The sequence below is a fragment of the Ictalurus furcatus genome, chromosome 7, assembly GCF_023375685.1.
Source record: "Ictalurus furcatus strain D&B chromosome 7, Billie_1.0, whole genome shotgun sequence".
NCBI classification, from domain to species: domain Eukaryota; kingdom Metazoa; phylum Chordata; class Actinopteri; order Siluriformes; family Ictaluridae; genus Ictalurus; species Ictalurus furcatus.
In genome coordinates this window covers 23,112,351-23,127,084 of record NC_071261.1, presented here as the reverse complement: position 1 = coordinate 23,127,084, position 14,734 = coordinate 23,112,351, and the positions used below count along the sequence as shown (strand labels likewise).

The 14,734-nt window shown below is 41.0% G+C and overlaps 1 protein-coding gene across 1 annotated transcript; it reads right to left on the bottom strand.

The window, feature by feature from the left end:
- Positions 1-1,402: 1,402 nt before the first annotated feature.
- On the bottom strand, positions 1,403-14,507 carry gc2 (guanylyl cyclase 2). Its single transcript, XM_053629314.1, has 19 exons — positions 13,386-14,507; positions 12,973-13,277; positions 11,264-11,618; positions 11,048-11,132; positions 10,804-10,900; positions 10,601-10,723; positions 10,425-10,505; positions 8,847-9,023; positions 8,506-8,662; positions 8,123-8,272; positions 7,839-7,987; positions 6,893-7,056; positions 6,616-6,808; positions 5,528-5,702; positions 5,305-5,403; positions 5,097-5,191; positions 3,889-3,974; positions 3,755-3,802; positions 1,403-3,063 (listed from the first exon to the last, which is right to left on the bottom strand). Exons 1-19 carry the CDS (start codon positions 14,146-14,148, stop codon positions 2,943-2,945), a joined length of 3,423 nt encoding a protein of 1,140 aa, XP_053485289.1. The 5' UTR covers positions 14,149-14,507; the 3' UTR covers positions 1,403-2,942.
- Positions 14,508-14,734: the final 227 nt, after the last annotated feature.

Below are 14,734 nucleotides of genomic sequence, written 5' to 3'. Positions count from 1 at the left end.
TAGGAGGACCTGTTTCAGATGCACCTGATCCAACTGACTGACCAAGCCTTTCAGTGGATGTTGGATGATGTGATCAGCACTAGGAAAGACTGAACAGTTGAGAACGCCTTGCTTAAAACATGGCCTAAATACATGTGTACCAACTCCAACAGAGATCAGTTCCAATCCACATCTTAACCCATATCTCATGCACCTGATCATCTGCTTAGTTGGATCAGGTGTAGCAGATTATGGCTTGAATTAAACACTGCAGGATTGCAGATCTTCTAGAGGAGGTGGTTAGTGCCCTTAATATACGAACTCAATATTACATCTGAATTTCATTCTAAACCCATTTGGAATCATCCACTGATGTCATGGTAATACGGAGATTGTGTCTTGTCTTCAATGATCATACTTGTGATTTTATATATATATATATATATATATATATATATATATATATATATATATATATATATATATATATATGTATACACACACACAGTTGCAATGAAAATGATTCAACCCACATTGCAAATCAGGTTTATTGTCAAAATTTACAGACTTTCAGCTGTTTTCAATGAACAAATCAAAAAAATGCAGTTGAAATAGTTCAACACAACGAAGGCTTCAAGTGGTTTCCCCAAATTCTACCATTTATAAAGATTTCTGCAGTTATAAAATTATTCAACCACCTGAATAGAATCCCCCACAATAGCATAAATATGCAAAATAGGTGTTGTCTCAAGCACACTTGATGCAAATAATCAAGGGCTTCATTAGTTGCACCAGATGTGCTTGAGCTGGAACACATGAAATACCTAAACTGGCTAGGGGCAGAAAATTTATGAAATACCTGGATGGTGCAGAAAAAGGAAACTATCAACAGCTGCAACCAGATTTCTGAGAAGGCAGGTTGTGAAAAACCCTTGAGTGACTGCAAAAGATCTGCAGCAAGACTTGGTGGCAACAGGCACTGAGGTTTCAGTGAGGATAGTAAAGCGAGTACCAAACACAGAAGTTTTCCATGCCAGAACTCCAAGACGTACACCACTACTGACCCAAAAGCACAAGAAAAGGCAACTCAAAATAATTAGCAAAAAAGGCGCCACAGAAGTTTTGGGAGCGTTGAAACAAAACTGGAACTTTTCGGCACATTGGATCAGTAGTATGTCTGGAGGAAGAAGAATGAAGAAAGAACACTCTGTCCACAGTCAAGCATGGTGGTGGCTCGGTGATGCTCTGGGGCTGCTTTGCATCCTTTGGCACTGGAAACCTGCAGCGTGTGGAAGGCAAGATGGATTCATTGAAGTATCAGGAAATCCTAGGAGAAAACTTCATGCTGTCTGTGAGGAAGCTGAAGCTTGGGCATCAATGGACCTGCCAACAGAACAATGATCCCAATCATACCTCAAATTCCACCAAGGCTTGTTTGCAGAAGAAGTCCTGGAAGATTCTACAGAGTCATCACAGTCACCTGACTTGAATCCCATAGAAAATCTCTGGGGGGTTTTAAGAAGGCGGTTGCAGCACGCAAACCCAAGAATATTACTGAACTGGAGGCCATTGTTCATGAGGATTGGGCTAAGATTCCTCAGGAACGCTGCCAGAATCTGGTGTCTGGCTATGCATCTCATTTGCAGCAGTTCATAACAGCAAATGGTTGCTCTACTAAGTACTAAAGATGCTTGCCATGAAGGGGTTGAATAATTTTGAGACTGGAGAAGTCATTTTAAGTTGCATTTATAGTTGAATTTGGGGAAACCACTTGAAGCATTCGTTGCGTTTAACTATTTCAAATGCTTTTATTTGATTTGTTCATTGCAAACAGCTGAAAGTATGTACATTTTGACAATAAACCTGATTTGCAATGGGGGTTAAATAATTTTGATTGCAACTGTGTATATATACACATATATACACAGAGCTAAAAAAAAAAAAAAAGAAAAAAAAAAAAGAAAAGATACTGTACATTTGACATGTTTACATAACTGACACTGTACAATTAAAGTCAATACAATGCTTAAAGGTTTATGCTTTAATGACATCCATGGGAGTCCATGCTAAACATACCCCTTATTAAGATATGTCTGTCTGAACAAAATTTCAGTAATAGTTCTAAGATCTATTCTAACACCACGTCAGTAGATCAGTCTAGTAAATATGGACACTATATGTAGTTTCATTCAGCTCTAATTATTCCATGGATCGTGCAAATATAGTTTCTTTTTATGCACCAAGTTTCTGCTCCTTATTTCCTGGCCAGGACAAAGAGGACCCAGTTTGGAAGTTTTCTCCTCAGGCGTGAAGGATAGATCTTTCCTATAAATGATAGGAACTAGAGTTTGAAATTTGTATGCAAATGGAGAGCACACAGGTCTTTTATCCCCTCATCCAATCTCTTACCCCCACTTCTCTGTCTCTCTGTTGATATCTCTGTCTATCTCTCAGCTGCTGATCCAATCCTCCTCTTGCTGAGCAATGGATTCCTAGTGGGTAATTTTAGTTCCTTATGTGGCTCTGGCTTGTGACACAAAGCTGTTTTATATTCAGAATAGGCCTATAATCTCTCAGGAGGGGGTTCAAGATGTAGAGACAGTGCTGGAATATTCCACTCAGCAGCTGACTTCCTGATAGGTGTGTGTTATATGTGTCATATAAAGTTCGTTCAGTCCCAAAATGAGAAGCCATAGTGAAAGTCTCTGAAATGCACATGATGACATACCCTCTCAAACTTGAACAGGAGCCATTAATAATAAAGCAGAAGTCCTGATATTAGAGACACACCAACCCAACTACAGGCAGTAGTAAATATCCAGAGCTCAAACCACTTTGACCAGACCAAGAGAGAAATAGAAGAAGGCTAAAATAGAAAAAAAAGGAATTCCTGGTTTCATTTATTAATTGCATGAAGTTCTTGTGTCAAGTGCACAGGACAAAAGAGGACAGGTGAAAGGTTGTCAGTGATGGTGTATCATGATGTTGCCTTCATCAGCCAGAGTAACCTGAGCCACCTGACGCACAGCAGAGATCTTCTTCACCGCCTTCTGAAGCATCAACTTAAAGTCCTTATTCTCTTGCCTGAAAAACACCACACAATACAGAGTGTACATCAGCCTAATCACATAAATACTTTATTAAACACCTGCATGAACCCTAGGAGGACATATAGAACATAACAGACAACACAAATAGACACATCTGCATGCCAAACATAGCCAGGCATCCGGTTTTCAAAAGCCGGCCACATTCACAGCTATCCATACCAGAAGAGTGCAATGCCATCTGAAAGGAGAGATCATGTAGAAATGCTATATTTGACTGCACAAGTCATGCATCTTCCAAGGCCAAAAACAGAGGGGTTAAAATCTCCCAGATTATCACATTGCATCAGCGTTTTATAACGATTTATTTCACTTTGGTTACAGTCTTTGTACTGAGGTGGGGAAGATCTTCATTAATATCCTTGAAGGAGTTTCAGCGCCAGCTTAGGAACCAAACAGCTTTGTAAGGTATTCAGTACAGACACACATACATACACACATAATGATGGCTGGTAACTGGCAGATTATAGCTTGAGAAACATAACTTGAAAGTAGAAGAACTGAGTTAATTCATAGTTGGAGAATGTAGTTCAAATATAATGGCACAGATGTGCTAATTGTGTCCCATGTCTCCCATCCAAGACACCACATTCAGTAATGTTATACATTCTCCATGCATAACATTACCTCAGTTATTCTTCTTTGCAAGCTCTTTCTCCGCTTTCCGCCTCTTGTATGCAGCTATTTCCTCCATCTGCAAGCCATGTGCCATTAGCCTGCAAAATATATTGGAAAGGATGAACAAGAAAGACACACACAGACACACTGCCAGGTCACAGACCATGGGATGGCCCAGTCTTACCCCGACTTTAGTTCAGGTGGGACAGGGAGTGGTTTGGTGAAACCGTCTCTCCCAATAAGCCAGTAAGTCTCTTCCGTGCCTTTGCCCTGTGGAAGAGTGCAGATGGGAGTTTCAGTGTGGAAGTAGTGAATAACAGCAGCAAAAGCAAAAGGGTTAGGTAAGCAAAAGCAGCAAGAAACAGGGCACAGGAATGCCAGGATGCCAGTCTTGACTCAGCCACATAAAATAAAGATGTGTCTCTTTTCAGAAGGTAGAAAATTAAAAAAAAAAAAAAAACTGATTTGAGAACCAATGCCAAATAAATAAATGAATTTAATTAATTAATTACATAAAATTACTTTCTCTATATTTATCTTCAACTGCCCAGTTAAACCATTTGATAAACCTGTGTCCACTGTAGCCTCAGAATACTGTTCATGAATAATAGAAACAGACCCCCGATTTTGACTTCTGCTGTTGTAGCCCATCTGCCTTTAGATTCAGTGTGCTTGTGCATTCTGAGAAGCTTTTCTGCTCACCAAGATTGTAAAGAGTGGTTATTTGAATTACTGTAGACGTCCTGTCAGTTCAAACCAGCCTGGTCATTCTCCTCTGACCTCTCATCAGTACGAGCTTCTATTTATTGTTTGTTTAATGAGAATAATTGTGTGTAGAAAATGAATTATTTGCATGGTTCATTTATTCATCTTTAGTAACCACTTTATCCTTTATCTTGGGAACACTAGGCATGAGGCAGGGGAAGACCCTGAATGGGTGTCCACAAGGTGCCATGCATGCACTCACACACACACACACACACACATACACACACACACACACACACACACACACACACGTTCACAAAGTCATTCACACCTAGGGGCAATTTTGGATAGGGAATTGGCCTGCTGCATGTTTTTTTGTGAAGTGGGAGGAAACCTGAGAAACTGGAGGAAACCAATGCAGATACAGGGAGAACATTGCACAGAAATGCTGCACAGACAGTATCCCGAGCTCAGGAACAAACTGGGGACCATGGAGCTGTGAGGTGGCAACTCTCCCTGCTGCACCACAGTGTCACCACTATTTGCATAGTTTCATAGTCCAAAAGACTAGTATATAATATTATTCTTTTTCCACATAGTTTTCTCAAACAAGAAAATCACTCATTAGATTTGAGTAATTGTTTCTATTGCTGAATCTCTGTGCAAAGTGGCCTTGGGTCTTACCTTGAGTTCAAGCCTGCCTCTCAACTGGACTTTATATCCTGCTTTCAGTGCCATCAATATTTTAACTGTGCTGGAATGGACATGAATCCGATATGCTGTCGATATGAACCGAGAGCACAAATCAGTTACAGTACATACATGGTCAAAACCTAAAGAAAGAACCTGAAAATGATTCAAATACATATGAGTTTGATGTCTTTTAACTCACGCATCCCTGTGGACTCCATTCTAGAAGCCGTGTTGACTGTGTCTCCAAACAGACAGTACCTGGGCATAATCAATCCCACAACTCCAGCTACACAAGGACCTACACAAGGACATGCATGTGTAAACCAACAACTATGTATTATCTCAGTGATCAGAATTACTACTGAAAGATCACATCAAAGTGCAGGTTAAACAAACATTCTATACAAAAAAGGTTGTCTGACCTGTGTGAAGTCCTATTCGGATTCGGACCGGTACATCAGGCATGTGTCTCATTTTAAATGTCCCTACACCACTGAGGATATCCAGAGCCATGTTGGCAATCTCAGCTGAGTGGCGGTTCCCATTGGGCACAGGCAAACCTGATGCCACCATGTAGGCATCACCTATTGTCTCAACCTTGACGGGGGAGAGAGAGTGGCATACTAAAGTAAGTTTTATATTATAGGTTTTAATTCTATCCTGCTTCAGTTTCAGTTTACATAATAAAATAATTGGTCATGGAACATATGGGCTAAATTAACAGCACTGATAAAAATGAACACAATGATCTCCATTCACATTAAACCACATAGTTATTGTGTGAGACCTCATTGATATTAATACACATCAGGCACAAGGTGGGGGGCTATATCAGCAAGCAGAATAAATAAACAATCAAAGAATATCCATCCATCCATTTTCTCTTCCGCTTATCCTACACAGGGTCACAGTAGCCTGGAGCCTATCCCAGGGAACTCAGGTCACAAGGCGTGGGACATGCTGGACAGGGTCCCAACCCATCACAAGGCACAATCACGCACCCCCCCCACGGACAATTTGGAAATGGCAAGCAGCCTACAATACATGTCTTTGAACTGGGGGAGGAAACCAGAGTACCCAGAGGAAACCCCCAAAGTACAGGGAGAACATGTGAACCCCACGCACACAGGGCAGAGGCGGGAATTGAACCCCCAACCCAGGAAGTGTGAGGAAAACATGCTACCCACTAAGCCACTGTGCCCCCCCTCAAGGAATATCAGCTTTAAAAGAAAAATGATGTATAGTTTTGCCCAAGCACTGAAAGAAGACACACTGATGACAATCTTGCAGGAATCTACAATACTACATTACATGCGACAGACATAGGAAATACCTCTAACAATCCCTCTAATCTGCAGACATTGATCCCACTGATTGACACCACATTTCTAGTGTTTGAGCCCCTAGATCAGGATATGGAGTGACTCTACATGACCTGGCTTATGCTCATACAAATACAGTAAATGAAAGATCTGTCTCAGTCCCTGCCAAATAGCAGTCAGAATGATACCTTATATACATCATGGTTGCTGATGATTGCATCAAAGAGTGTGTAGAGGTCGTTAAGAAGGTCCACCACCTCGATTGGCTCGCTGTTGGCTGAAATGGTAGTGAAGCCAACAATGTCACTGAAGTAGACAGTGACACTGTCAAAGTACTCCGGTTTCACTGTGCTTCCCAACTTCAGAGCCTCAGCCACTGATCTGGAGCAGAGGAACAGCATGAAAACAACAGACATTAACAGTCTACTATATTCCATCTTTATGTGTATAATTTCTTATACTCACGGTGGAAGCATCTGTGTGAGCAGTTTCTCAGTCTTCTGTTTCTCAAGTTCCAGCTCCTCTGTCCTTTCCCTGATCAATTCTTCCAGGTTAGAGGAGTATTGTTCCAGCATCCTCAGCATGGAGTCTATGATGTTAGTCTTCTTCCCTTTATTTATGTTCTTGAACTGAGGAAAGGGAGAGATAGTGCTGAGGCTCACACAGAAAAGAACTGCTTTCTAAAGGTAGTTCTTGCAAATAAATAAATGAATATGTTATATCTAAAATGTGGATTATACTGGTGTGTAGTTTTCCATATATAATATTGTAACATGTAGTCTAAATTATTTTATACTCTTATAATCTCACAAAATATCAAATACTTTGATTTAAAATCATATGAAATTAAGGCCCCATCCATACGTATACAGAAATATTATAAAATGCAATGTTATAAAAGTCTTTCTAAAGCATCCTCAAAGGTAGAAAAAGTTTTAAACTGTTTTTGTGTGGATGAGAAAGACCTGCTCATGCCTGTTACCATTCTATGCTAGAAATTATTTGACAATGTGTTTTATGAAGTGCACCCTTATGCAATACTTCCAGTGCTTCATCAGTCCATACATTTGAATCCTTGGGATTTGTTTTAGAACCTTTGCTGGTGTTTATTTTTTCCCAGACATTTTGCCTTCTCTACACATGCTCTTAACATTATTCTCGAAGTGTTTGACATAACAATTTATGACATGCTATTACCACTCAGCTGGCATGTTAAATTATTTTTTGCATTTTTTTGTGGATGGTAATATTTTTAAAAACCCAGTTCTTGTTGACAGGAAGTTTTTTTTCCATATACATGTGGGTGGGACCTAAAGCTTTTCAGGTAAAAAGAAACATTCTTTTATAGAAAATTTCCTATATAGAGCTTTTTCCTCCCCAAGAAAAGTGGAAAAATGAAAAGGTGGGCTACCTGATCAAAGATCTCATCAAATGTTGGTCTTCTCTCAGGCTGCTCATTCCAGCACTGCTTCATAAGCTGGATGCATTCAAGAGGAGCATGGTCTGGAGATACAGTGGGTCTGCACAATGGTGGAGGCTTCTTCACCTTCTGAACAATTTCTGTTATGATCAAAAAGTATTCAAATATGGAGGCTTGAATACTCAAGTGAGAGGCAACAAAGGCCACTAGTTTTATTGAACTAATCAGGTATTACAATATATTCTAATATAAGCTTGACATTAGATGTAACCTACCCTGAGCAGATTGCTCTAACATGCAAAATGGCGGCCCTCGCACCACCACTTCCTGCATGATAATGGAGAAGCTGTAAATATCCCCTGCCAGACTACCTTTCAGCCCTGGAAAGGAACTTCTCAAGATCTCAGGGGCTGTCCACAGCAGCTCTGTGGAGTGTCCAGATATCAGCACATGCAAATATAAAAAATGTAAGTACAGCAGAGTGGGACATAGAGAAGCATGAACAAGTCTAGGCAAGAGACCTAAACCTCAACAATTCTCAAGAGGTGGGCAAACAAAAAACAACCCACCAGGAATCATATGGACGGTACAGAAAACCAGTATCTGCATCCCTTAAGATGAATAGATAAAAGAGCTCACGATGTACACATGGACTCACCGTCAGGTTGTGGCTCTACATACGGAAACCTCTGGGACTCCAACACTTCATTGTAGCCATAGTCAGTCACTTTGAGCACAAAGCGTCCATCAACCACACAGTTTCTGGACTTCAACCTTCCATGACATACATTCCTGTGGTGGAGGTATTTCATTCCCTGCATGCCAAGAATATTCGCACACAAAAAAGTCATTTATAACCTGCTTCATTTATAAGTTTAATGCAAATACACCTCTGTCAAGACAAAATATTTCATATCGAATCGACCAAATTCTTCTTTGGTGGAGCTTTTCGTCTTTCTCCCAAACATCAGTCCTTTCACATCTGATAGAGAGCACTACCTTAATGAGGTCCATCAGGAGGGAAGACTTAAACATCCAGTCCAGTTTGACATCGTCATTATGCAGCAGATCTTCCAGGCTGCCACGGGAACAGTACTCCGTCACTATAGCAAAGACCCCACAGTCATGAAAGAAGCCCAAGAAAGGGTTAACGTTCTCATGCCTCATGTCTTTCATCTGCAGATGAAGATGTAAATGCTGTATGAATCACTTTACATGCAAAGAGGATAGAAATGAGAGAAGGCATGTTAAAGGAGAGTTTAAATGGTTTACAATAGCTAACAAGCATTAATCTTTACCAAAGTTATATTTTCAGCCTATTCAAACAACAGAGCTTTATGTGGACCAAACAATAAATATGTTCTTATACTCTTGAGACAAAATGCATTCATTTTCCACAACCAGCAAAACTACACTATATGGCCAAATTTTGTGGACACCTGACCATCACATTCATACTGTATATAGTTCTTCCCCAAACTGTTGCCACAAAGTCAGAAGTATACAATTGTGCAGAATATCTTTGTATGCATTAACATGCATTTTCCTGTAGTGGAACTAAGGGGCCTAAACCTGTTCCAGCATGACAGTGCCCTTGTGCAAAAAGCATGATCCATAACGACATGGTTTACCAAGGCAGGTGTGGAGGAACTCTACTGGCCTGCACAGTGCCCTGACCTCAACCCCACTGAACACCTTTGGGCCTTCTGACTGCATGCCAGGCCTTCTTGTTTGACATCAGTGCCCAATCTCACAAATACTCTTATGCCTGAATGGGCACAAATCCCCACAGACACGATCCAAAATATAGTGAAATCCTGCTCAGAAGAGTGGAGGCTGTTATAGCAGCAAAGATGGGGCCACCTCCATATCAATGCCCATTGTTTTGAAATAGTGTATTTGAGAAGTACAAAGGGATGTGATGATCCGTAATCAACATATTTTTGGCCACGTAGGGTAGGTTTCTTTACTGCCCAATTAGCAAATGTTTATGTACTTTGATTAAAAGATGTTCAGAACCAAATGATAGATGTTTGGATGTCAAATTGATAGCAGTTAGCTAAATAACAAATACTATATTAAACTAAATCAAAACCAAAAGGCCCAAAGTGAATGTTCTAAGTCAGAGAAATACCAAAAACACAGCGTGTGCAGGAATATTACATGACAAATCCTCAAAAAACCCATACAATACAAAGTACCTAGTTCCATTTTGAGATGACCTCTTTAGAAGGCTTGAGTAAAACAGGTAAGCAAATGTGCAGTTGTTTGTATTAAAAAAAAGAATTCACTGTCCTCATGCAGTCACAGACTGACTTACAATCCATTCAAAGATGGAGACACTTTCCTCCCACACACAGTAATTTACTAGTTACTTAACCCATCAGGAGAGCTGGAAAGATGTGATCAAGTTAATTTATTGTTAAGGTTTGAATTTATGGTTGTTTATGTGGGTACATAGAGAGGTTTTTGAAAAAGTGCACTTGGTGATGACTAATGCTTGATAACAATTGTTTAAAAAAGTGTAAGGTTTGAACTTTAAGCATTTAGAAATGGAAAAGCCTAGCTGTGACTCACCAGTTCAAACACGTCAGTGGTACTTGGGTTGATACTTCGAAAGTTTCCATGGGGAAGTCTTTTTAACCAAGCCCAATCTCCCTGCAAAACAAGAGGTGGGATTAAAAAAATGAACTGTCTTTAAGTGCTTCAGTCTTCTGTTAAGATTTCTGAAGTATTCACTGAATATGTTATACCTCATAGATGGCGACATTTGAATTCTCATAGGTGGCTGGAGATTGACTAGAGAATGGAGAGTTGTGGCTGCGTTCTGAGATGCTTTTTCTTGTATCACTGGTCTTGCTTTCCTCCAAACTCATCTTCTGGTTTTGGGAAGGTGTGTCAGTCATTAGTATGTATCATTATTGTTTGTGTTTGAATAAAAGCCTGGAAAAATTACCTTGTTACTCAGTGATGGGTTGATGAAGGTGACATCAGCCAAGGTCAGTAGGATTTTGTTTGGGCCCCGGACTAATTGAATCTGATTGAGTCGTCGCCTAGGAGACATGATAATAAGAAAAATGTCAATGCTGATTCAGCAATAATCTACATTATGTGTTAATCAACTCACATTTCTATTTCTTATATTACTTTAAACTACATTATAGATCAAACAAGAGAACTATATGACAGCATGATTTTACCTTATAAAATAAAGAGATGTAACAAAAGAGAAGATTAGTAGAAAGACCCAGCCGAAGAAAATAATCAGATGGAAAGGATCCACACCTGTTGAAAGATGGAAAGAATTTTTGGACCAAGACATAGCCATAGATCTAAACATCAGTGGATCTGGTAAAGGATATGAATGCCTGTGTGTGTGTGTGTGTGTGTGTGTGTGTGTGTGTGTGCCCTCCCACCTCCACCACAGATGATTCCTTGTGTGAACCAGCAGCTGGAGTCAGTCTTAGGTGGCCCCGATCCGGGGAAGTGAATAGACTGACCAAGGAAGTGTACCATGTCTGTCTCCATCTCTATGCGGTAGCAAGGCCTCAGTTCCCATGATAAGCCATCTGTATCCAGCACTACATAATCCAGTAGACTCAAGCCTGAATGGCTTGTGCGGATGGGGTGACTGAAACCCTTGAATGTCAGGTTACGTGCATGCTTGGCAAGATTATCACCAGACATCCACTGTCCTGATGCTCTCAAACTCTCCATGGCATGGGCTATGAACATGATGGAGGAATAGATGGTACCAAACAGAGGGGACACCTGTAGGATTAAAGATGTTTTATATGTATAAAACGTATATCAGTCATTCATGCAATTTAATTGTCTCAATAATAAGCCGAAAGCACTAGAATTGTAGCATAATCTTGAAGATGTTTTGCCTACCCAATGGTTCTACACAACTAGGGCAGTAGTGGCTCAGTGGTTAAAACTGGCAGAAAGATATTGTTGGAATCTTGAGCAAGGCACTTAACTCTGAAGTTTTACTGTAAATATAATCTACACCAGGGAAAAACATGAAGGAAAGTTGTCAAAATTTTCTAACATGGGCACAATATGTATTACTTCTGGTTAGGCCATTCAGTTGTCCCTGACTACCATCATAAATGTGCCAAAGAAATCTTTCCTGTCTTTTCTACCAGCCTGTTGCACTCACAATAATCATCATGTAGTGCTTCATTAAGCTGTTCATGAAACACATAAAGAGCAGTCTATCCCCCATTTCAGTTTACCTATCACCCAAACCATCTGACAGAGGATGCTACATAATCTTGCTTTTGGCTCAAACTGCATCATCAAGATTGCTGATGGTACTACAGTAGTGAGACTCAACAGCAACAGTGACCAGTCAGCATACAAGGAGGAGGGGGAGTGGTTTCCAGACTAGTGAGGAACAAAAATCTATGTGTTGATGTTGACAAAAGAGATAATTGTTGACTTCAGGACCCTGGTGATCACTCTCCACTGCACATCAAGGGCACAGCAATGGAGAGACTTAAAAGCTCCTCCACTTCCTTGGCATGCACAACATGGATACCCTCACCTGGACTCTCAATACCACCAATAGTGTCCACATAATCCATATCACTTTCTACATGGGAACAATATAGTGTCCAGCTTTAACTGTGTGGTACTGGCACTGCACTCATTGTGAGAACATTTGAGTAGATAATTGGGGTCTCTCTTCCCATTGGCAACACCTCTTACCATAAGCACTGCATCCACAAGGCCACCAGCATAGTGGATAACCCCTCCCACCCAATTCTTCATCCTCCTCCTGTCTGGCAGAAGGTACTAGAGCATCCGTGCCACTATCAGACTTCTGAAGGAGTCAGACTACTAAACACACTGCTGCCCCCCCAACATCCACTTGAACTAATCAAGACCTTTCCAACACACCCTTTAGTTATCACTGCTCACCAGCAGTATTTTGTGTTTCAGTGTATACAACTTATATGTAAAAATGCCTTTACATTTTTTTATTTACTTGACATGCAGATGACAGACATGAGGAAAGCTACCAGATGCTAAGCCAATTCCTCAATATAAACACAAATACTATGCAAATGCCCCCAACTTGAATGATTTGTTCAATCCACTCTCATTGTCCACTCACCTGGTGGGGTTTAATGTTCTTGGGAATCTCTCCGCCTGTCTGTGCCTCAGTGTAAGCTTGATAAAATGACTGCCGTTCTGGAGACTCCACAGTGATGGTAAGCACAGCATCATAAGCGTGCTGCAGCTTGCTATTGTTGGGAAGGATGTATTGAGAAAGGTTCTGGTAGGGCAAGCTGTACAGGAGAGTGTCATAGGGCACAAATACCATGGAGCCATCTGTCATTCGCATATCATGGGCCATCTCAAGGAGCATCTGCTGATCTTTACCCCCTATTAAGATTGAGTGCATACAAAGGACCACCACTAGAGTGGGAAAGAAAGAAAGGTAAAATTAATTATAGAGACCTGGCAAGAGAAGACAATGACATGCATTATTACTGTAAATTTGTACCAGTGGAACTTTTAACTCACAGCGTAGGTTTTCTATTCTCTTGACTTTAGCTAGAGTCTTGCGCATGCTGGCCACATCCTTCCCAATAGATGCCACTATGCCAACAGGCATACCATGGCCGCGCAAAGCATTGGCTACCCTGCTTGCAGCCTCTACCCAGATGTCATTATCTGAGGAAACGATACCCACACGAGCCCAGCGGAAGTGCCGCATGAGATGCATCAACACAAGTGTGGGCAGGGGCATAGTGTGGACAAAGGTGGGGTGGCTGCCTCTGGCATCTAGCTCATGACCAATACATGACCAGGAGAACACAGTTTTGTTCCAGCTTTTCCCCAGCAGGGATGCTGTGTCACAGTAACCTGGGTTGACCGGCCCAACAAAGGCAGATGCCTGCACATAGTAGCCAAGGAAGTGGGAGAGAGCCCGCGATGTCTCACAGTCCTCCTCCAGGATGACATAATCAAAAGTGACCCCAGGATAGAGGGATGGGTCCTGGTTGATACGACTTACAGCTAATCGTGCTGCTGCACTGGGATAAGCTTTGGCAAAGAGTAGGTCACAGGACCATGGCCCGACCACCCCTACTCGGAAGATAGCAGCAGTGGTGGACACAGGATAAAGGAGGCACAACAGGATTACAGAGGCCCAGAAGTGCCAAGTGGAACAGGAGGAGAGATGGCCGTACTGATGGGGGTAAGATGAACATTGATCACTGGTCTGGAGTCCTCGGCTGGCCCATTCTGTTGGTAAATTATAGAAGGCACAAAACTGCCGTCGCATCTCAGGGCTACCGCTCAGGAAGGTTGGTGTGCTCTGGAGCCCACTATGTGTCACATCAGAGGTGTCATCTTTGGAGTCTACCCATAGTTCTGTGTCAAGAGAAAATTAAATAGATTGTATGCTGTGGTATAGAGCAGCTCTACATAAATGGTTGAGTTTCCAGAGGTTATAACTGTTAGCTAGAAATGTACTGTAAAACCCTATCCAGATCCATGTTGTGGTAAGTAATAGAGGTATTAAGGATAAGAATCGGATCAGTACAATCCTTTTAAGTGTACACTATGTTCTATAACTACATACTGCTCTGAGACATTACAATCATTCATTGGCAAATGACATTGAAGGAGGAAGCTATTTCAGGGTTTAGGTGGCATACAATGAGACCCATCTGTCTTTTCAAAAAAAGACATTCAGCATTTGTTTACTTGTTCAAAATACAACCCCAATTCCAAAATGATCAAAATGAACCCCAATCCATGCAATGATTTGCAAATCTCATAAACCCATATGTTATTCACAATAGAACATAGAAAACATCTCAAATGTTTAAACTGATGAAAAGTACCATTTACCCAAGAAAAAAATA